The sequence below is a fragment of the Heptranchias perlo genome, chromosome 9, assembly GCF_035084215.1.
Source record: "Heptranchias perlo isolate sHepPer1 chromosome 9, sHepPer1.hap1, whole genome shotgun sequence".
Classification (NCBI taxonomy): domain Eukaryota; kingdom Metazoa; phylum Chordata; class Chondrichthyes; order Hexanchiformes; family Hexanchidae; genus Heptranchias; species Heptranchias perlo.
Window position 1 is genome coordinate 13,780,576 of NC_090333.1, and position 21,956 is coordinate 13,802,531.

Below are 21,956 nucleotides of genomic sequence, written 5' to 3' on the forward strand. Positions count from 1 at the left end.
CTGAAGCATTGCTTCCTCCCCTTTGTATTCCAGCCACCTTGAGATAAAGGCCAACATTCCATTAGCCTTTTTGATTACTTTTTGTACTTGTGCACTTGCTTTTAATGGCCTCCGCATAGATGCCCAAATCCCTTTATCCTGCATAGTTCCTAGTCTCTCACCACTTCGAAAATATTCTAATTTGTCTTTCTCAGATTCAAAACTCTTGATCCCTAAAACAGTTAGATTATGCAACGGCTAAATTGAACCCAAGTACATTTGTAACTAAAAAATTCAAGGATAATTCAAGCTGGCACATTATTGCTTTGGATGCAAGTAATGTTTGTGTTGCAGTCCTTGAAATTTCTGGATTTTTGACCTCCGCTGTGTCCGTGTGGATAAGCACATAGTGGAGGGGATTGAGGGGTGGTAGTGAGTAGGGAGAAAGAGGAGGAGAGAAGAATGTGTTGTCTCTGCATGTTAGTGAGCTGTCTTGGCAGAGGTCTGGAAATTTTTTGTGCACCTTCCTTCTTTGCCACAGTGCATGCCAGAGCAAGGAGAAAGATTCTCACCGAAACTAGGAGGTTCATTAAGAAGTTCTTCAGCGCAGCAGGTGACGATCACCACATAGAGATTCCATTTTACTTCCACCTACTAAAAGGCTCTCTGTTTTAGACTCATTAGGGCCAGCTGTATCAGTTGGTGCAACAACATAGCAGCTTTAACATAGCAAAATATCCCAGGGGATAGGGGAATGTGATTGAGGGAATGGTGACCCAGCAAAAGTTGGAAATATTGGAGGCGGTGACTGAAGGCATAGTCTTTTAAAAAAAAAAAAAAAAAAAAAAAATTGGTTGAAGGCTTTTGAAGATGGGAGAGATGCAAGGCAAAAGGATTTAGGGAGAGTGTTCCACATGCAGGAATATGATGGCTGAAGGCCACTCATAGTGAAGCAAAGAAATGGGGGAGAGAAAACACAATAGGTCAGAGTTGAAAGAGCGAGGGATACAAACTGGGATGTAGGGCTGGAAAAGGCTTTAGTGACCAGGTGATGAGGCGATTTATAAATGAGGATAAGTATTTTGAAATCAACACGCTGGAGATAGGGAACCAGTGAAAGTGGATGAGGACGGATGATTGGTGAGCAGGAGCTAGCCTTAATGATATGGCTAAAACTGAGTCACTTAGGTAGAAGGAAAGTGAAATATTTCCAAGTGACTGTGATGTGGCGATCATTATGTTAGGTGTCAGTTGCTTATATGCACATTTTATTAAACTTTGATATCCTAGTTGACAGGACCACTATTGTAGGGAGAAATGGAAAAAGCCAATTCCTATTTGAAATCCTGCGGTCATCTATCATAACTTTATTTTAGTTTGCTTCAATTATTACCAATGGACCCATTTAAGAAGTGAGATGATAGTGTTCCTTTAAATGTGTTACTGGTACGACCTTTGGGGAAATAGGTGCTATGTGGAGCATATTCTTTTTCATCTCTGGAGCCTGCATTGGAATCCACCTCAAAATACATTGCACAGAATTACATAGAATGTACAGCACAGAAACAGCCATTTGGCCCAACAGGTCTATGCCGATGTTTATACTCCAGAAAAGCCCTATCAGCATATCCTTCCTTTCTCCCTTGTGTTTATCTAGCTTCCCCTTAAATGCACCTATGCTAGTTGCCTCAACTGCTCTTTGTGGTATCTGGTTCCACATTCCAACCACTCTTTGGGTAAAGAAGTTTCTCCTGAATTCCCCATTGGATTTATTAGTGACTGTCTTATATTTATGGCCCCTAGTTCTGGTCTCCCCTGCTAGTGGAAACATTGTCTCTACGTCTACCCTATCAAACCCTTTCATAATCTTAAAGACGACTATCAGGTCAGTTCTCTTTCCTAGACAAAAGAGCCCCTGCCTGTTCAATCTTTCCTGATAGGTATAACCTCTTATTTACTAGGATGATACCAAAACTCTTTGTTGCACCTTCTCCAGTGCCTCCATATCCTTTTAATAATATGGAGACCAGAACTCTGCACAGTACTCTGTGGTCTAACCAAGATTCTGTACAAGTTTAACATAAGTTCTCTGGTTTTCAGTTCTATCCCTCTAGAATTGAACCCCAGTGCTTGGTTTGCTTTTTTTATGGCCTTATTAACCTTTCTGTTACTTCAAAGAATTCAATAAGGTTGGCCAAGCATGACCTTCCCTTTTAAAATCTGTGTTGATTATTCTTTATTATATTTTCGGTTTCTAGATGTTTTTCTATTACATCTGTGTGCGTGTGCTAGCTCTTCCCTACCGTGTTTAATATGCGCGGATGCAATCCATCTGGACCTGGGGTTTTATCCTCTCAGTTTAATTAATTTATCCATTATCTCACCCTGTGCTATCTTAAATGTCTTTATACATTTTTGATCTCCTCTGCTAATGTCATGCCCACCATGTTAGTCTCCCGGGTAAATACTGAGGCAAAGTAATTATTTAATATTTCTGCCATTCCGTTGACATTACCTGTGAGTTTATCATGTGTATCCCTTAGTATCCCTATCATGTTTTTCTTTTGTTATTTATGTGACTGTAGAATAATTTACTATTTCTTTTTATATTCCTTGATAATTTAATTTTGTAGTTTCTCTTTGCCTTCCTAATTTTTTTAACTTCTCTTCTAACCTTTTTGTATTCCCTTTTGTCATCCTCTCCTTTGTTGTCTATGTACTTAGTGTATGTCTTTTTCTTTAGTTTCAATTTTGCCCTTATTTCTTTCTTTATCCAAAGTGTATCATTACTGGCTAGTTTGTTCTTGTCTTTTAGTGGGATATATTTCTCCTGGACTCACTTGATCGCAGTTTTAAATGTTCACCACTGTTCTTTTATCAGTAAATTTTTCCAGTTTATTTTCCCTAGTTCCATTCTCATCCCCTGAAAATCAGCTTTTTTCCAATTTATTACTTTGGTCTTTGTCTTACTTATGTCCTTCTCAATCTTTATCTTAAACCTTATTATGTTGTGGTCGCTATTGCCTAGATGTTCCCCTGCCCTTATCTGTTCTGATTCATTTCCCATTACTAGATCCAGCAGTGCTTTTCTCCTGTTGGGCTTTTTACATAACTGGGTAAGAAAGGAGTCCTGCACACGTTGTAAAAACTCCATTCCCTGTACCCATTTTACGTACCTCTTGTCAGTTTATTTGGAGATAGTTAAAACTCCCATGATTATTTCCTTTGCTCATTTCATATATTTGCTTATATGTTTCTTCCTCCACCACCTTTCCACTATTAGGTGGCCTGTAGTATACCCCTGTTAGTGTGATCAATCCCTTATCTTTTATTTCAATCTATATGGATTCTATTTCTATCCTTCTGTTAATTATGTCCCTTTTTTCTGCTGCTGTTATGTTATTGTTACTCCAACCCCCCCATCCTTTCTGATTGTTATAGCCTGCAATATTTAGTTGCCAGTCCTATTTTTTTTTAATGTAACCATGTTTGTTATTCCTACTACATCTGGTTTCTTGCTACAGATTATTGCCTTCAGTTCCCCATTTTATTTTGGATGCTGTGTACGTTGCTGTACAGGCAATTTAATTCATCTTTAATAGTTCCTTTTAATTTATTTTTAATAGTCCTGTTCTTCTGTTTTATAACTGTATTTGTTCCTTGACTGTTCGTTATCTTTATTCCTTATTCTGGTCTGGCCTTTACACTCATCTTTCTTTTATCTTTAAGCTTTGTTATTGCTACCAGATTTCTTTCCCCCCCCCCCCCCCCACCAAAATCTTTCTAGTTTAAAGCCTTATGCACTGATCATTAAAAGCCTTTTTTATTGCTCTCTATCCCAAACTTATTTCACTTGGAGCCAAGAGTTTCTAGCTGAAAACAGAGGTTTAAGCTTTGCAGTCTGGATAGAAGACAGTTAAAAGGGGCCTCATTGAAGCATAAAATATATTGGTATAGATTAATAAGGTAAACACAGATTATTACTTCAAAGTAAGCAGGACCATGGACATAAATGGAAATTAATGAAAATTAAATTAACAGATAGCAGGAAAAGCCTGGAGTGAGAAATATTTGGCATAATCTACCAAGCAAGGTAATAGAAGCAAAGACATTGGGTTTATTCAAAGTACATTTAGATTCCAAAGACACAGTTAATGTACTAGAGGGATGACCATTGATGGGCCAAAAGGCCTTTCCTCGTCCCTGACCTTGTGTTCCAGTAAATTTTAGTAATGGTGAATGATGTGTGAAATAGAGGTTAAAGCATGTAGTTGGAGCACTGTAGAGACCATTCTGCATTTGGCAAGTGCTATACCTGACGTGGGAGTGTTTAACCCTGAAGCCAGTTTGAAAAAATTCAATTTCTCAACACTAGCATCTTTTACCTTAAGTGCAAAAATTAAACCAAAATGTTAGTTTTGATACTGCATAATGATTTAAGTTGCTACAAAATCTTGACTGAGTTAAATGGAGGTCAAAAATAACTTCCCTTAAAAATGCATGGCGCTGTTAATTGAGGAATGGTTAAAAGGGTGATAGATCTGTAATCATGGTGTGATTTTTCTGACACTGCATGGTTCAGAGTGATGTATTGATGCATATCTTGCCTAGACATGAGGATGCTGCAACTTAATTCCACTGCTATTGCACATTATAGTAGCTGCAGCCAACAGGTTGGGGCCCAGACCAAATTCTAATCTAGATTAATGCCTTAATACAAAGTTAATAGATACATAGACCTAAGTATACAGATCAGATGGTTTCAGGTTCGGGGAGCTGGCAAACCTCGGCTAGTAAAGCAGTTGGGATGCTAATGTTCACATCAGTACCCTGGGACTAAGCAAAGGAAAATCAGCCGGTACCAACACCAGATTGCTAGCGCCTTCTACTGGTGAGTGTGCGTGGCTGATTGGTGAGAAGACAAATCAGGCTTGGCTCTAGCCAAAAAGCTGGCCGACTCTCACCTCACGTGAAAAATGGTCAGTTAGGCAAGGCACTGCCACTTGTGGAACTGTACCCCAGTAAGAGTCGATGCTTCATGGGAGGTGGGGTGAAAAGAAGAAATTTGTGACAAAAGTTTATAGAACAGCACATAATTATGCCACACTGTATTAAGAATTGCACTTTTAGGACTTGAATCCACTACCGATTAAAGTATAATTTATACAATGCGTGCCTCTTCAGCTTCGCCACTTAACCTAACGTAATTTGTCTAATATGAATGTCTCTTGTCCTTGTCTACTTTACCTGAATGTTCTAGCAACTAAACGCTTCTGAAGCTGAAGGAGACAACTTTATGGTAAATTTCTCTTACATGCTCAACTTGCTGCATGTAACATGGCTGAAGGTTTGTTGGCCTTGTGTGTTTTGACTTTATACTTGAATGCTTACTCTTGCTATCAGCCCAGGTTGACAAGACTGTACTTGTTACCTTAGGTAAACTGATGAATGAGATAATATCAAAGCAGAACATCTGGAAGTTTTGTTTTCCTATTTTAAAATGTTCTTCCTCCTATTTTACTCCAGTTTTTTTCTAGATTTCTTTTTTCTCCCAGGTTCAATATTTTAACATCCCTTCCCCTCTGATTATATAGAATGATACAGCACAGAAGGAGGCCATTTAGCCCAGCGTGCCTGTGCCGGCTCCTTGTGTAATCCAATTAGTCCCACTCCCCTGCTCTTTCCCCAAATATGCCTCAAATATTTCTCTGGATGGGATTGTGCTTTTCAGCTGTAAAATGCTGCAGCGAATAGAGAATGTTGAAATGAAGGTTTCCATTTATCACATCCACTGCATTTTGAAGTATCTCTCTTAAATATTGAGCTGATCCCACAATTCCCAAGTGTGCATGTGCAAGCATTTTTTGAGGGGTGGGGGTAAAGAGGCAAAAACTGCTCATTTTAAAATGGATACATCTCTAGTATCCTTCTAAAGGAAGAATTTCACTTTGTTTGTATTTTAGTTCTTGTTTAAGTCCTATGTCTTGGGTGTCATTGAGTAAATGCCTTTTGATAGCAAGAGGAGGTATAGCTATCTTTGTTGTGTTTATTCCATCACCATTTCTAACCCTCCCATGTCCCCTGAAATTATATAATTTTGATATTCTGAAATTGTATAATTTTGGTATTAACCCTTTCAGTACCGAACGGTCTCATGAAATTTTCTTTACATTTGCAAAAGTTGCTTACAAAAAATTCAGAATTGGAGTCTTATACAGAATTAAAATACTTAGTCACTGTATCTTTTGGATAACCAATGATTTTGGTCATCCTTCACTGTACTGAAGGAGGTTTTTAACTAGTAATAAGACCTGAAGTTAGAGCTCTTTAATAGTCACTGGGAGTTGGTGAAAGTATGGATGAAGCTATACTTAAATATCAGCTGATGCTACGATTCAAAGTGAAAACACTTCACATTGCACTATTTTTAAACAAAAGTTTAAAATTGATCTAACCCAGCTGCTGTCCAGAACTGACAGTTCTTAATGGTCATTTAGGTATATCAGTGAAAGTGTCCAACGTTAACCCTCAACACTTTTTATTGTTCGGCACAATAATGAAAACTTGTTAGTAAGACATCTAGTGGTGAATTTACAGCTGCTTTTTTTGCCCCTCTTCAGAATTGTCGTGCTGTATCCCTTCCCTAGGGGTTGTGGCAAAGCTGCTTTGGATGCCACTGCTACAAAATGTGCAACTGCAATCGAGGTCACTACTTCTTCCTTCCCCCCCCCTCCCCCCCCCCCCCCCCCCCCCTTTTCACTGTAGGGATGTGCTCAGTATACCCTCCAGTGGGATAGTTGTCATGCTGTTACAAACCTTGCATGTTTTTCAGAGTTACTTTTTCTGCCATTTTTTGCTTAACTCCGGGCAGGTGGGTACCCTACTCTCAGACTAATGTGTACGTTTGCTGGGAGGTACATGCGCTTTACAAGTTGTCTCTTCCTCCCTGTAGGAAATGCCACTCCTCTGTTTGCTGACTGTCTGCTTGCCTTCCTGCCTTGTGGACAGCTTGGCTGAGACTGAAAATTTGCTGTGCAAACATATAAACCCACATGCTGTAACACTGGTGTAATGTTACAGAATTTATACTACAAGTGAAGTGCTTCAATGCAGTACCTTTTTTAAAAAAAAAGTAGCTGGCAGTATTGCATGGAATCTACAGCACAAACATTTGGTCCAACTGGTCATTGCAGGTCTTTATATTCCACACAAACCTCCTCCCATTCTAATTACCTTTTCCCACCCTGCCCCATATCCCTCTTCCTTTCTCCCTCATGAATGCATCAATGCTGTTTACTTCAATCACTTCATGTGCCAGCGAGTTCCATAATCTCACCACTCTCTGAAGAAATTCCTCCTAAATTCTTTATTTGATTTGTTAGTGGCTATTTTATATTTATACCTCCCTTGCTCTGGACTCACCAACAAGTGGGAACAGCTTCTCCATGTCTCTCCTATTGAACACCTTTGAAATTTTACTGATATTTAATTGATATTTATATTCCTTAATACATTGCTAATGGTAGGTTACTACCTTGAAATCCACTATATTGGTTAGTTGAGCTAGGTAAACAGCTATTGACATCACTGGTGTCCCTTATAGTTTCAAAAGATGCTACTTGAGCTTTAAACAGCTGTTTAGGAATTCCTGAAATGCAAATATTATGATGAGGTAAAAATATTCAAGCCTTGAATCATTTTGACGCCTTTTCAACAGCTTACCTTTGTACCATAATTTTATGGTATGCAATGAAATAATTTTGCACTGATGCTGGCATAGCCTGTTTATAGAGCTTTGGACATTTGAGAGGCTTATATTTGAATTCCCATCTTGGTCCTTCCAATTTCATTATCCTCAGACCATGAGATAGCTGCCTCAGAGAGCAAAACCTATTGGATTCTCTCTGACAGTGGGCATCTTTCTACAAGATCAGTCAGTTGAAGCAGAAGTGATGGCTATGGGGGAATCCATTGTACGGGCCCACTCTCCCATTGTAGGAGTAATGGTGTAGTGAATCATAGCAATTTAGATAGAAAAGGGTTTATGTTTTTATAAGCCTCTGTTTACAGTGCTGTTTGCCATTAGGCACCCAGGCCTATAGTTTCTGCTTTTCATGCATTAATAGGTTTTTGTTGCAGCACACTGTTATAGTATACACAGTCTTTGGTTTCTGAGGACTGTTGTTATGGTGTGTGTCAATATACCTTATTGATTTAATGCTGTGTTGAAGGTATCCTTTTTTTGATGCTTCAAAAGTAAGATGTTTTTTAAATTTTCAAAATCCTGGAAAACATAATATTTTGTTCAAAATATTCTGAATTTAGGAAGCAAGTTTTTTTTTTAAAATTACAATATCTGAATCGAGCAAAGACCTACACAAATGTTAACCTGAAATTCAAAACTAGCCTTCAGATTAAGAGCTTACAGCGGCTGTGTTCAAGTTCATGTCATATTTTTATTTTCATGGGTGTATATCACTGTCATGGTTCTTGTGTTGTTGAGTGGTTATTAGCATACTACACCTGTCTATCAATCATCAATTTTATATAAAATTTGTGCATTCCACATATATATTGCAAATTAGTGACTTTGTTGTTTGTTTAAATGCTTAACAGCTTTGGGCAGAGGAGGTGACAAAAGTAAGTAAAAGTAAAGCTGTTTTCTTGCAATAATAAACTTGAAACCTGTAAAGTGTTTAGGGCACTGTAACTTAGTGTGATATTTGAATTGCTTTTTTTAAAAAAAAAACTTGTTCATCTGGTATTTGTGTAGCAGCTGTAAGTAAATAACTTTCAAATTAATTTTTAAAAAAGCTTGCCAATAATTAGTTCTTTTAGGGAAAGGTAGTCCTGCTGTTGTAAAATGGCTTCCTCTTCCCAGTGCAGTATACTTGTAGCAGTGAATGAGCTTCAGGATGCCATGGTGCAGCAATGCCTATATAATTACAACTGAGTCCCTTGCCTTTTGGATTATAGGTCTGTGTCTCTTCCACGTTCCCTCTGATGTAGGTGAGCTGCACTGAAACATCTGCCAACTTACTGTTGAGTCAGACATTAGTAGGCTGCATGAGAGTGGCATAGCTTGACTTTGCTAAAGGATAAAGTTGAGAATTTGCTGTTTAGGGGGAGGGGGGGGGGAAAAGAGAGAGAGAACTTGTATTTCAGCGCACTAACAAATAGCATTGACATACTAATTGTGTGCTGTACAATCTGATTTAATTTTGGTATTTTTAAAATCGGTTGCTGTTTCCCTTCACAGTAACAGTTGTGATGTAGTGTAATTTGAAGGATTTGATGTGAAGTCAAGGTGTGCACCTACTATGATATCTATAGGTTCACGTGTATATACAGTTTACTTCAGAATGTGTGTAAAAATTGGAACTTGAAGCAATTTGTTCTCTACATGTGTTGTGTTCATTTGGACAAATCATTTTAGTCGATTCCCCTTAAAGGTATTATCCATATTGACAGCTAAGATTCCATGAAGCCTATAATAACTACATTTTAGATCCGCGGCTTTCAAATTTTTCTGTGTTGTGGAAATTCCTGCAAAGGATTGACCGCCTTCTGGGGACCCTGTCTTGCAAAAGACACATTTACCCAAAGGAAAACTGTTATTGTAGAAAACATTTTTATTAATATATAGAAACAGCCTGCTCGTCAGGGAAGTACAGAAAAGTACAAAAACTTGATTACTGATGGGCTGATACCCAATGATCTATGGAGCCCTATTTGAAAGCTTGTGTTTTAGGTAATGTTTCATATGATTACAATAAAGTGTGCACAAAGGTACGCAACAGAAAAAGTTGTTAATTTTGCTGAATCCGTAATTGAATAAAGTAAAAACCTGTTGTGAATTAATATAAGCTGGCTATTGGATTTTATTGCAAGATTTTTGAGGGGGCAGTCACCGTACTATTTTATTCACTTAATTTTAAATTTGAGTGTGCTTTTAAATTGACGTTTTTAATTCATTGTACAATTAACTGATATAGCTTACTGTCAGATTGATGTGCAGCAAACAATGGTAGTAGTTGCATTCCAAGTGTAATTGTTATACTTCTGTAACTGAAGCACTTAAGGATATAACAAAATGCTCAATGTTGTAAGTTAGTGTTTGGTTATTGCTGCCATCTTAATTTAAAATATCAAATGATGTCCACTAAGTTTTTTTTGTGGGGAGGTAAATGGTCAGAAACTAATTAGACTCTTATATTTGTTATTAAACCACAATGCAGTGCAATAATCTAAGATTTTTCTGCAAGCAGAATTTTTCAGGTATTGTTTGGTTAAAAAGTAGAAGTGCTGTTTTTTTCCCAAACAATATATACTTGTTCTAATTCCTGAACATCTATTTACTCCTACGATGTATCCTTCTACACAGGCTGAACAGGAAATGCGGATTACACAAAGTGAATTTGACCGCCAAGCTGAGATCACAAGACTTTTGCTTGAAGGAATAAGCAGTACGCATGTAAGTTCTCCTCACCCTTGTCACTGGCCTTACTGTATTCATTGTGCTGAGATCTCCATCCAGTTGCCTGCCGATGTCCATTAACAAAATTAGTGAAAACATGACTGGTAATTGCATGTATCATTTCACTCTAAAGCAATTAAATTGTCTCTTAGCTCTTGTCTTTAGAATCATAGAATGATTACAGCGTGGAAGGAGACCATTCGGCCCATTGTGCCTGTGCCGGCTCTTTGAAAGAGCTCCCCAATTAGTCCTAGTCCCACTCCTCTGAGCTCTTGTCTTTGTGTGAAAAATCTAAATAGCTGATTTAGTAACCTTTGACCAATGTGTTTCCACTCCTATATTCTTTGTTCCTCTCCCCCATAGGCACATCACCTTCGCTGTCTGCATGACTATGTTGAGGCCCAGATGACGTACTATGCACAATGTTACCAGTATATGGTTGATTTACAGAAGCAACTTGGAAGGTAGTAAAGGTTTTCAGATTAAAAACTTATTTTCCCATTATATGACAGCTCACTGGATTAAAGTAGCTTTTAAGAATGTTTACATTTTCACTGCATGATTTTGTGCAGAGCTGCAGACTAACCAATTTTCTGATCAAAATAAATTGTTCTGGATGAGTATTTGTGGAATGCCTTTGCTGTTCATGTGCTGCTATTGATCAGCCTTGGCTCAGTTGGTGTAGGGTTCTTGCCTTTGGGTCAGATGGTTATAAGTTCAAGCCCCATTCCAGTCACATAATCTAGGCTGCCACTTCTGTGCAGTACTGAGGGAATGCTGCACTGTCGGAGGTGCCATATTTCGGATGAGACGTTAAACCAAGGCCCTGTCTGCCCCCTCGGGTGGATGTAAAAAAATCCCTCAACCCTATTCGAAGAGGAGCAGGGGAGTTCTCCCGGTGTCCTGTCCAACATTTACCCCTCAACCAACACCTAAAACAGATAATCTACTCATTTCTTTCACTGCTGTTTGTGGGACCTCGCTGTGTGCAAATTGGCTGCCGGGTTTCCTACATTACAACTGTGACTACGCTTCAAAAAAAAGTACTTCATTGGCTATAAAGTGCTTTGGGAGGTCCTGAGGTCATGAAAGGGGCTATATAAATGCAAGGTTTGCTTTCTTTTTTTTGCTTTCTTTTGCAAAACGTAACTCATTAAATGAACTACTCTTTCAAACTGTTCATACTTTACCACATGTACTGTTGTTGACTCAGTTCATTATTCACTGGTCATTAGCATGTCCATGTGATACACAGTAACACTTCATAAGACAAGACAGTACAAGGATAGCCTGGGAGGTTGTGTTGATTGAGTTGATGTAGAAACAGCATACATAATCTGTGGAGTATGATCTGTCCCATGGGTGGGCTGATCTGATGACATCTACTGAGGAGAACCTATTCTAATATCTAACTCGTCACTTGAGTTATGGTTAGCACCATGAGCAAGATATAGATTCTATGCCATGTTGCAAGTTACAGGCAAAATGATTTAAATGGAAATTTAATATAAAATATGTTGATACATGGCTTCTGGTGATGTCACTGATTTCTGCCCTCTCCCACATTGCTTTCCTAAAATACAAAATATTTAAAGGGCATAATGATGTATGATATATCTGAATTCTTTGCTGTTTCCCCTGTATTAATGCTTAACATTTTATTTTCTAGTTTTCCAACCTCATTTTCTTCCAACAACAATCAGACTTCCTCAGCTCCACTTTTACCTGCCAATGTGCCCCCGTTTTCTGCATCTTCAGTCCCATTGTCCACACCAAACTGTTCAATAGCCACAGCTGGCATCACTGATTATAAACTGTCTTCTAGTGGCAGCAGAAAGGCACGAGTTCTCTACGATTATGATGCTGCAGACAGTAGTGAGTTGTCACTTCTGGCTGATGAGGTGAGTGGTAAAGTGCCCAAATGTGATATGTTTATGAACCCCCTTTCTCATTGAATTGGGTTTCTGTGTTTTATCAGAAGAATGAGAGGCGATCTTATTAAAACATAAGATTGTGAAGGGGCTTGATCGGGTGGATGCGGTAAAGATGGTCCCAAGGATGGGTGAAACTAGAACTAGGGGGCATAATCTTAGAATAAGGGGCTGCTCTTTCAAAACTGAGATGAGGGGAAACTTCTTCACTGAGGGTAGTAGGTCTGTGGAATTTGCTGCCCCAGGAAGCTGTGGAAGCTACATCATTAGATAAATTTAAAACCGAAATAGACAGTTTCCTACAAGTAAAGTGAATTAGGGGTTACGGGGAGCGGTCAGGAAATTGGACATGAATTTAGATTTGAGGTTAGGATCAGATCAGCCATGATCTTATTGAATGGCGGAGCAGGCTCGAGGGGCCGATTGGCCGACTCCTGCTCCTGTTTCTTATGTTCTTATTATCTTGGCTTTTTTTTTACTCTTACCCCATCGCTGCTGAAAACATTAGGTATCGCTCCATGGGGGAAGGTGGGCCTTTCATACCTCATACAAGGGGCCATTATTCTTTGGGAACGGGTATCTTGATCATTTTTCTTTTGTTGCTCTTTCTGTCCCAAGGGTGCTATGGCCAATTTTGGTGCTCCTAGGGCCTTCCTGGTCTTTGTGGCTCAGCTACTTAATGTCTTACCCAGCTGAACCTTCAAGAAGCCAAGTAATTTTAATTGATCAAATTTGATCGTTTAAATCATGCATCTATTGGTCCCTTGGACTCTGAACTGGAGAGCACTGTCAAAATGTGGAGCTTGATTTTTAGAGAGAAAATGCTAAAATAGGACCTGAGGATAGAAGATTGGGGTACAAATTAAATCTATCTAAATTGATTAAATCTATCTTAATTGTATCTTTCCTTGGACCTTATTTTCACTCCTAGTTCTTTTCTGTCCTGTTTCTGCCTCACTGTGATTAGCTTTTTAGAGTTACTTCGATAATTCCCTTGGGAAGCTATCAATTTTTCTTTAAATTTGTGTGTTTGAGCCATTTTTTTTATTAAGCACTTAAAGCTGTTCTAGCTAAAAATACAGTAGGACCATATTTAACTGCCTGTGACTAGCTAAGTGTAAAATGTACAGTAAAACAGGTGGTTAAATGCATGTTTATTTCCTCAATGTATGAGTTTTTGTAACTTGAGATTATTGAATTTTGAATGGTACTTCAGTATAAGCTGATGCATATAGAATTGCATTTGTACTTTGTTGAATGCTGTAGAACAAAATCAGTTGAACTTAGCTATTGATATAACCCATTACTGCACTCTTAACTACAACAGCACAGGGATATTAGGGTGCTCCAAATGAAATTCTGCCACTTCCAGTAAAATGCTGGCTGTATTCCAAACTCTTGATACAATTTACGGTTCAATGGTTCTGCATCCTAATTTCAAAGAATTACCAGTAAATGTGACCTCCTGTTCTTTGCCAATAAGAAATGTTGCCCAGGTATAGCCATATTGGCTATCTGGCTGATCCTTGAGTAGCAGCTAGAATCTAAACCTATTTGATGATGGAAGTTTTATATATGCATAAACACATTTTTGCCACCTTTTCACTTCTGCACCTCTCAGCCTGATATACTTCTGCTAAGAAACCAGGAAGAGAAATTGGCTCCTTATCAATCTTGTTCCAGTGCAGCAACAAAAACTTGCTTTTATATAGTGCCTTTAATGTAGAAAATATCCCGGGACAGGTAGAAAAACAAGAGGAACAGTTGAGGCAATGACTACTGAGCTATGGAAGGAGACATTGGGAGACGAGAAAAGGAGAGGCAGAGGAGTTTAGTGAGGGAGTTTGAGAGTAGGGTCAAAGCGGCTGTAGGTTCTGCTACCAGTGGTAGGGCAAAGAGAAATGGGAATGCACAGAAGACCAGAGTCCAAGGACTTAAGCGTGCAGAAAGGGATACAAGTCTGGAGGAGGTTGCAACGGTAGGATGATGTGAAGCCTAGGATAAATTTGAAAACAAGGATTTTAAATTGTGTGTCTGGGAACCAATGCAGATCAGTGAGGATGGGGTGATGGATGTACGGGTACAGGATAAGGACAAGTGAGTTTTGGATCATGTGGGGTTTATGGAAGGTGAAGGATGGGAGGCTGGTGAGGAATATACTAAAGAAATTGAATCGGTGACAAAAAGGGTGAATAAGGGTTGCGGTGCTGTAGGAGCAGAGGTGGGCACTGTTGTGAAGGTGAAAGTAAGTGGTCTTGGTGATGGATATAGCTTGTGGGGTCTCGAGCTCAGCTCTAGGTGAAACAGGACACCAAAGTTTCACATGATCTGGTTCAGCCTGACCAAGTGGCTGAGGATGGGGGTGAAGTTTATCATGGGGCTGGAAATTATGGTTAGTTGTAGTGAATGCTGTTATGGATATAGTGCATTTAAGCAGGGAATTCTGATGGGTTATCACAAAAGGTTGAAATTGAACTGAACTTGGTGTTTTATATATATTTTACAGGACTTTCTAATGTTACACTGACGTGAATATTTTGTAAGATCATATGTGCATATGTTCACTCTTCGAAGTGCATTTGACCCATTGAGTAGATACTCCTTGTTATGGCTTTTCTCTCAATACAGAGCATGCAGTGTTGTTCCAAGTGGACTGTAATTTTAATTTCTGTTCTGCAATTTAGATATTTCTCTCTACTTTCTCCCTCCTTTTCAATCCTCCTTTCTCTCTCTCCCACCTTTTTCTCTCCTCTTCTCTCTTGCCTCTTTCCCCTTCTCTGCCACAACCAGTGGATTAATAGACCTTGTTTTTGTTGTAGGTAATAACAGTTTATAGTCTGCCGGGGATGGACTCTGACTGGTTGGTGGGTGAAAGAGGAAATCAGAAAGGAAAAGTCCCCATTACGTATTTGGAGCTGCTAAACTGAACATGTGACCATCTGAGCCTTTCATATTGGTTGTAATTGCAATATATTTAATTGCAGCTAACTTTGTATAAAGGAGTTTATGAAATGAAATGTCTTCCACACAAGTTATCCTGAAATGTTAGGGATCAGTTAAATTACAAGTATGGCAAAACTTGCATGTTGAACACTTCATCAAAGTGAATATATAAGCCCTTGCTTTTGAAAACTTTTAATATTTTTGTGCCATCAATATTATTTGCTGCAAGATATCTGCTTCATTTTCTATTTAATAGTTCATTAACTAAAATAACTTGCCTACTTTAATGGTCAGAAATGCATTTCTTAATTAAACCAACTTGAATTCAAAGTCCCTGTATTTCTAAAATTTTCTTATTACCAAAAACATGGAATTTAGCGCTTAAATTACACGTGCTTTACTAAATGTTAAAATTAATGTACAGCATTGCCAAAATAAAACAAATTGCTAGAAGACCTGTTTCTGTTTTATAATTGTGATGTACTTGGACTTTAGAACCATGCTAGCAAATACACTCTAATAGCACACTTTAATTTAATTTGTGAACCTGTGGGATTGTGTATGGTTTGGGTGAAAATGCTCAAAGAAAGAGACTTGCATTTATCGAGCACCTATCACTACCTCAGGATGTCCTGAAGCACAGCCAATGAAGTACTTTTGAAGTGTAGTCACTGTTATAATGTAGGAAACATGGCAGCCAAATTGCACACAGCAAGATCCCACAAACAACAACAAGATAATGACCAGATAATCTTTTTTAGGTTTTAGTTGAGGGACATATATTAGCCAGGACACTGGAGAGAACTCCCCTGCACTTCGAAATAGTGCCAAGGGTTCTTTTGCGTCCACCTGAGAGTGGGCTGAGTCTCGCTTTAACATCTCATCCAAAAGATGAATAGACCACATTAAGAAATCTCTCTCATGGGCTTTTTCAGTTCTTTGTCTTGTGCTATAGGAAGCCTCTTACAGCATGTGGCTGGCTGGCTGGTTTTAAGATGGCCACTATGGGGGCACTGGTCCTGATGTTGATACTGGCACCATTTGAAGCTGGAGGTGCTTGGCTATCAGCCACAGTATTTGTGATAGCAATGCCAACTTCCAATGGCATCAACAGAGGTTGAGAGCCATTTTTCAGTTTTCACCCCCTGACAGGTTTGTGATGCACCTACCAAAGGGAAGCATCTTTCAAACATAAGGCTGTTTGGCTCCAGGATCAAAATATTCCATGCAAGGTAGAGATTTTTTTAGTCAGAAACATTCAGCCCTCTGCCCCACCACAGTCAATCACGACCATCTCTAGTGCTAGCAGAAACTCGAGACAGATGAGAGGCACTGTCAGGGAACGCGGTGCCCTTCACTCTGTGGTGTCTTTACTCTCCCTCTCCCGTTCCCCACTTCAATTCAGAGGAGTGGTGGGGAATTGGACCTATTGGCCAACAAAGTGCCAAAATTATCGCTTCCAAGGGCTATGGGAACATATGCAGGCCGAGAATCTTCGGGTTTTATTCCTATTTTGTAGTCCCAAAAAACGTACAGAATTCCAGCCAATACTTTTCAACACACACATTGGAGAATTTTTCTTCAAACTACTTTCTTCGATTAACTGTATCCATCGTGTTTGGTGTGTTGAGCCAGAATGGCTATGTAGACTTTGACTTCAATCACCAGGTTTTACACAACACTAGTATGTGATGGTTGGACAAATGAAGGTGGATGTTAGATTACTCATGTCAGCTCATTTTGATTCTTCAACATTTATCTGCTTCAGCTTGTGTGTTGCTCTTGTCATCACATGTGAGATCTCAGTGCTACCTCATCAAGTTAAAGAATAATGGGTGTGGTTCTGAACAACATTTAGGGTGCATTTGTACTTTAAGTTTAGTATTGTTGTGAAGCAGTTTCTGCCTTGTCTTGTTGCCAGCAGTGTAAATGGGCAGACAGAGCCTGACCTGATTCTAGAAAGAAGTGATGAGATTCCCTAGAAGGGTCAGTCTCTCATCTCTAGTTCGACACTACACAATGTGAAGTCAAACCAATTTTACTAAATGCTCCATTGAATTCCCTTTTTAAGCACTTTTTAAGAAGTTACTTGAGAATTCAAATATTTAGAGAGTGACAGTTCTCCACCCTGTGCTTTCTAAACACTTGATTCTTTAAGAGCAGAGCGGGGAGTTTGTGCATATGCAGATTCTACATTTGAAAATTTAAATAAGTGTCACAGTGAGTGCTTTCTGCCTCTTGATCCACCCCCATCTCCTTTCTCCCCCAACCCCCCCCCCCCCCCCCCCAAAAAAAAACACCGATGAATAGAGGGACATTCTTCTGAGGTTGAACTTCATTTAAACAGTGAGGAAGAAGTTACCTACTGTAAGTAATCTACCATTTTCCTTATTAGAAATTAATTGAACATGAGAATTCTGTAAGGTCTTCATAGAAGCACATTACACAGATTCAGTGAGCTCCAGAACAGCTAGATGTATGAGGAAAGGGACTCAAAATGACAGGGTGATGAATAAAGGGGAAGATGAAACACTTTTGGGTAAGAATTTGGGATTAGAATACAAGATAACATCTTCAGGATATATTATTAGAAAGTCAATAACAAGCATGAAATTTTCCACTATAATGGTTAAAAGTGATTTTCAAGGATATGAATTTGCCTCTGTTCTCATTCTCTGTACAGTCTAGTTTTAATTCAAGATTACAGATAATTCAGTTTTTTATATCATTGAAACCCCACTTTCCTGTTGCTTAATTCATTTTTTTGTCACTCTTTTGACCGTGCAATATAGTACTGAGGGGTGTTGCAATGTTGGAAGTGCTGTCCTTTGCATGAGATATTAGAAGTTCTGTCTGCATTTTCCAGCAGCTCAGATGGACGGTAAAGGCCTGTGGCAAAGAGCTCTTGCTATCTAGTTAACATTCTTTCCTCAACTCCCCTTCAAATAACAGGCTAACCAGCCATTCATCTCATTGCTCTTGGTGGGATCGTAATCTCTCTTTTTAAAAAAAAAGACAGCTGTGTTTGCCTATATATAAAAAAGAAAGACTTGCATTTATGTAACACCTTTCATGACCTCAAGGCGTCCCAAAGCGCTTTACAGCCAATTAAGTACTTTTTGAAGTGTGGTCACTGTTGTAATGTAGGAAATGTGGCAGCCAATTTCCACACACACACAAGCTCCCACAAACAGCAATGTGATAATGACCAGATAAGCAGTTTTTACTGATGTTGGTTGAGGGATAAATATTGGCCAGGACACTGGGGAGAACTCCCGCCCCCCCCCTCCTCTTCGAAATAGTGCCGTGGGATTTTTTTGTCCACCTGAGATAGATGATCACTCCACTTCAAAGTAGTTCATTGTATGTAAAATGCTTTGAGATGTAATAAGTACTTTACAATCGCAAGTCTGTCTTTGTGCTTTAATGGATACAGAACTAAGAATTTCAGGAAGTTAGTAAATTATGCCTGATAGAGGAAAGGTGCTGAGCAGCCCTGTCACAAAGCAACACTGTTAGCTAAATCTATCCATCAGAAAGCAAATGTAAGGAATCTTACAACACCAGGTTATAGTCCACAGTTTTATTTGAAAATCACAAGCTTTCGGAGGCTTTCTCCTTTGTCAGGTGAGTGTCTGATTCATTGAAAATTACCACATATATAGTCATAGAACAATGCCTGGTGATTACAGATAATCTTTCCAACTGCCCGTTATCAAGGCCATCAAATGAATTGAATAGTGTTCAGACAGACAACTGAATATACAAACGGCCAGAACCAAAGACAGAGAGAGAGAGAGAGAAACATCCGAAAGGAAGAGAGAGAGAGAGAATGACCAGTTGTATTAAAAACAGATAACTTTTTTTCCCCCAATACGCCAACATTTTCAAGCACAAGTTCGAGCACGACTTCTTCACTGCACAGGACCTCCAACCAACGCTATACACCAGATACATCGATGACATTTTCTTCCTATGGACCCACGGCGAAGAATCACTGAAGAGACTACACAATAACATCAACAAGTTCCATCCCACCATCAAACTCACCATGGACTACTCCTCAGAATTGGTTTCTTTCTTGGACACACGAATCTCCATTAAAGACGGGCACCTCAGCACCTCACTCTACCGCAAGCCCACAGACAACCTCACGATGCTCCACTTTTCCAGCTTCCACCCTAACCACGTCAAAGAGGCCATCCCCTATGGACAGGCCCTGCGAATACACAGGATCTGCTCAGACGAGGAAGAACGCGATGGACACCTACAGACGCTGAAAGACTCCCTCGTAAGAACGGGATATGACGCTCAACTCGTCGATCGACAGTTCCGACGGGCCACAGCAAAAAATCGCATAGACCTCCTCAGAAGACACACACAGGACGCAACCAACAGAGTACCCTTCGTTGTCCAGTACTTCCCCGGAGCGGAGAAACTACGCCATGTTCTCCGCAGCCTTCAACATGTCATCGATGACGCCGAACACCTTGCTAAGGCCATCCCCACGCCTCCACTACTCGCCTTCAAACAGCCACCTAACCTCAAACAGACCATCGTTCGCAGCAAATTACCCAGCTTTCAGGAGAACAGCGTCCACGACACCACACAACTCTGCCACGGCAACCTCTGCAAGACATGCCAGATCATCGACACAGATACCACCATCACACGAGAGGACACCACTCACCAGATACATGGTTCATACTCCTGTGACTCGGCCAACGTTGTCTACCTCATACGTTGCAGGAAAGGATGCCCCGGAGCATGGTACATCGGCGAGACCATGCAGACACTGCGACAACGGATGAACGGACACCGCACAACAATCGCCAGACAGGAGGGTTCCCACCCAGTCGGGGAACACTTCAGCAGTCAAGGACATTCAGCTACCGATCTTCGGGTAAGCGTTCTCCAAGGCGGCCTTCAAGACACACGACAACGCAAAATCGTCGAGCAGAAATTGATAGCCAAGTTCTGCACCCATGAGGACGGCCTCAACCGGGATCTTGGGTTCATGTCACGCTACACGTAACCCCACCAAGGGGAAAAAAAAAAGTTATCTGTTTTTAACACAACTGGTCATTCTCTCTCTTTCTCTTCCTTTCGGATGTTTCTCTCTCTCCCTCCCTCTCTGTCTGTCTTTGGTTCTGGCCGTTTGTATATTCAGTTGTCTGTCTGAACACTATTCAATTCATTTGATGGCCTTGATAACGGGCAGTTGGAAAGATTATCTGTAATCACCAGGCATTGTTCTATGACTATATATGTGGTAATTTTCAATGAATCCGACACTCACCTGACGAAGGAGAAAGCCTCCGAAAGCTTGTGATTTTCAAATAAAACTGTTGGACTATAACCTGGCGTTGTAAGATTCCTTACATTTGTCCACTCCAGTCCATCACCGGCATCTCCACATCATCAGAAAGCAAGAAGGGAGTGGAGAACAGGCCCAGTTGAAACTTATTGGGCAAGAACTGTATGTACAGCATTGATTAATATTGAGCATACTATCTTAGAAGATGCAAAACAACTACATAGAATGATTTATATACCTTCACCAACCATTCCCAGTTGCATCTAACTTTAAACAGTAGTGTGGTGCTTTGTAGAGCCATTTTAACTGGTGCTGTTGCTCCTAGTCTGATGGGCTGTACTGATTTGAGAGAATTACTGCTAATATGGGGAGAAGAATGAGTAATGAAGAAAAATATATTGAATGACGTTCTCCAAGTACTGGCATTCCTACTCTCCTCCTTGCCAGACCTTAATCTGAACCAATCTGGACACTGAGGGAATCAAGGGATATGGAAAGGGCAGGAAAGTGGAGTTAAGGTAGATGATCAGCCATGATCTTATTGGATGGCAGAGCAGGCTCGATGGGCTGTATGGCCTATTCCTGCTCCTATTTATGTTCTTATGAACTGAGAGATTTTGTTAAAATCTCTGTGCATGGTTCTTTTTTAAATAAAGAAAAATGGCAATCTCTATATCTTGTTAAAAGATGTTTATCTATTAGTTATTTTGTTGCAACAATTACTTGAATTTATTAGACCAGAAGAGATGAGAGCAGGAGTAGGCCATTCGGCCCCTCGAGCCTGTTCTGCCATTTAATGAAATCATGGCTGATCTGATTTTTTTACCTTAACGCCACTTTCCTGCCCTTTGACTCCCTTACTGATCAAAAATTTGTATTCAATGATTCAGCCTCCACAGTTTTTTGGGGTAAAGAATTCCAAAGATTCACGACCCTCTGGGAGAAGAAATTCCTCCTCATTTCCGTCTTAAACGGGCGACCTCTTATTCCGAGACTATGCCCCCCTAGTTTTAGGTTTCCCCATGAGGGGTAACATCATCTCAGCATCTACCCTATCGCGTCCCCTCAGCAAATTTTATATTTCAATAAGATCTCCTCTCATTCTTCTAAACTCCAATGAGTATAGACCCAACCTGTTCAATCTTTCCTCATAAGACAATCCTTCCATACCTGGAATCAACCTAGTGATCCTTCTCTGAACTGCCTCCAATGCAAGTATGGCCTTCCTTAAATAAGGGCACCAGAACTGTACGCAGTACTCCAGGTGTGGTCTCATCAGCACCCTGTACAGTTGTAGTATGACGTCCCT

General features: G+C 39.8%; 1 protein-coding gene across 1 annotated transcript in view; it reads left to right on the forward strand.

The window, feature by feature from the left end:
- LOC137325131 (endophilin-B1-like) overlaps positions 1-15,783 on the forward strand; it is a 30,964-nt gene extending 15,181 nt beyond the window's left edge. Inside the window, exons 6-9 of the mRNA XM_067989875.1 lie at positions 10,364-10,453; positions 10,820-10,920; positions 12,126-12,357; positions 15,207-15,783. Of these exons, the coding sequence (XP_067845976.1) occupies positions 10,364-10,453; positions 10,820-10,920; positions 12,126-12,357; positions 15,207-15,314 (531 nt within the window). The 3' untranslated portion in view covers positions 15,315-15,783. The remainder of the gene's footprint in view (positions 1-10,363; positions 10,454-10,819; positions 10,921-12,125; positions 12,358-15,206) is intronic.
- Positions 15,784-21,956: the final 6,173 nt, after the last annotated feature.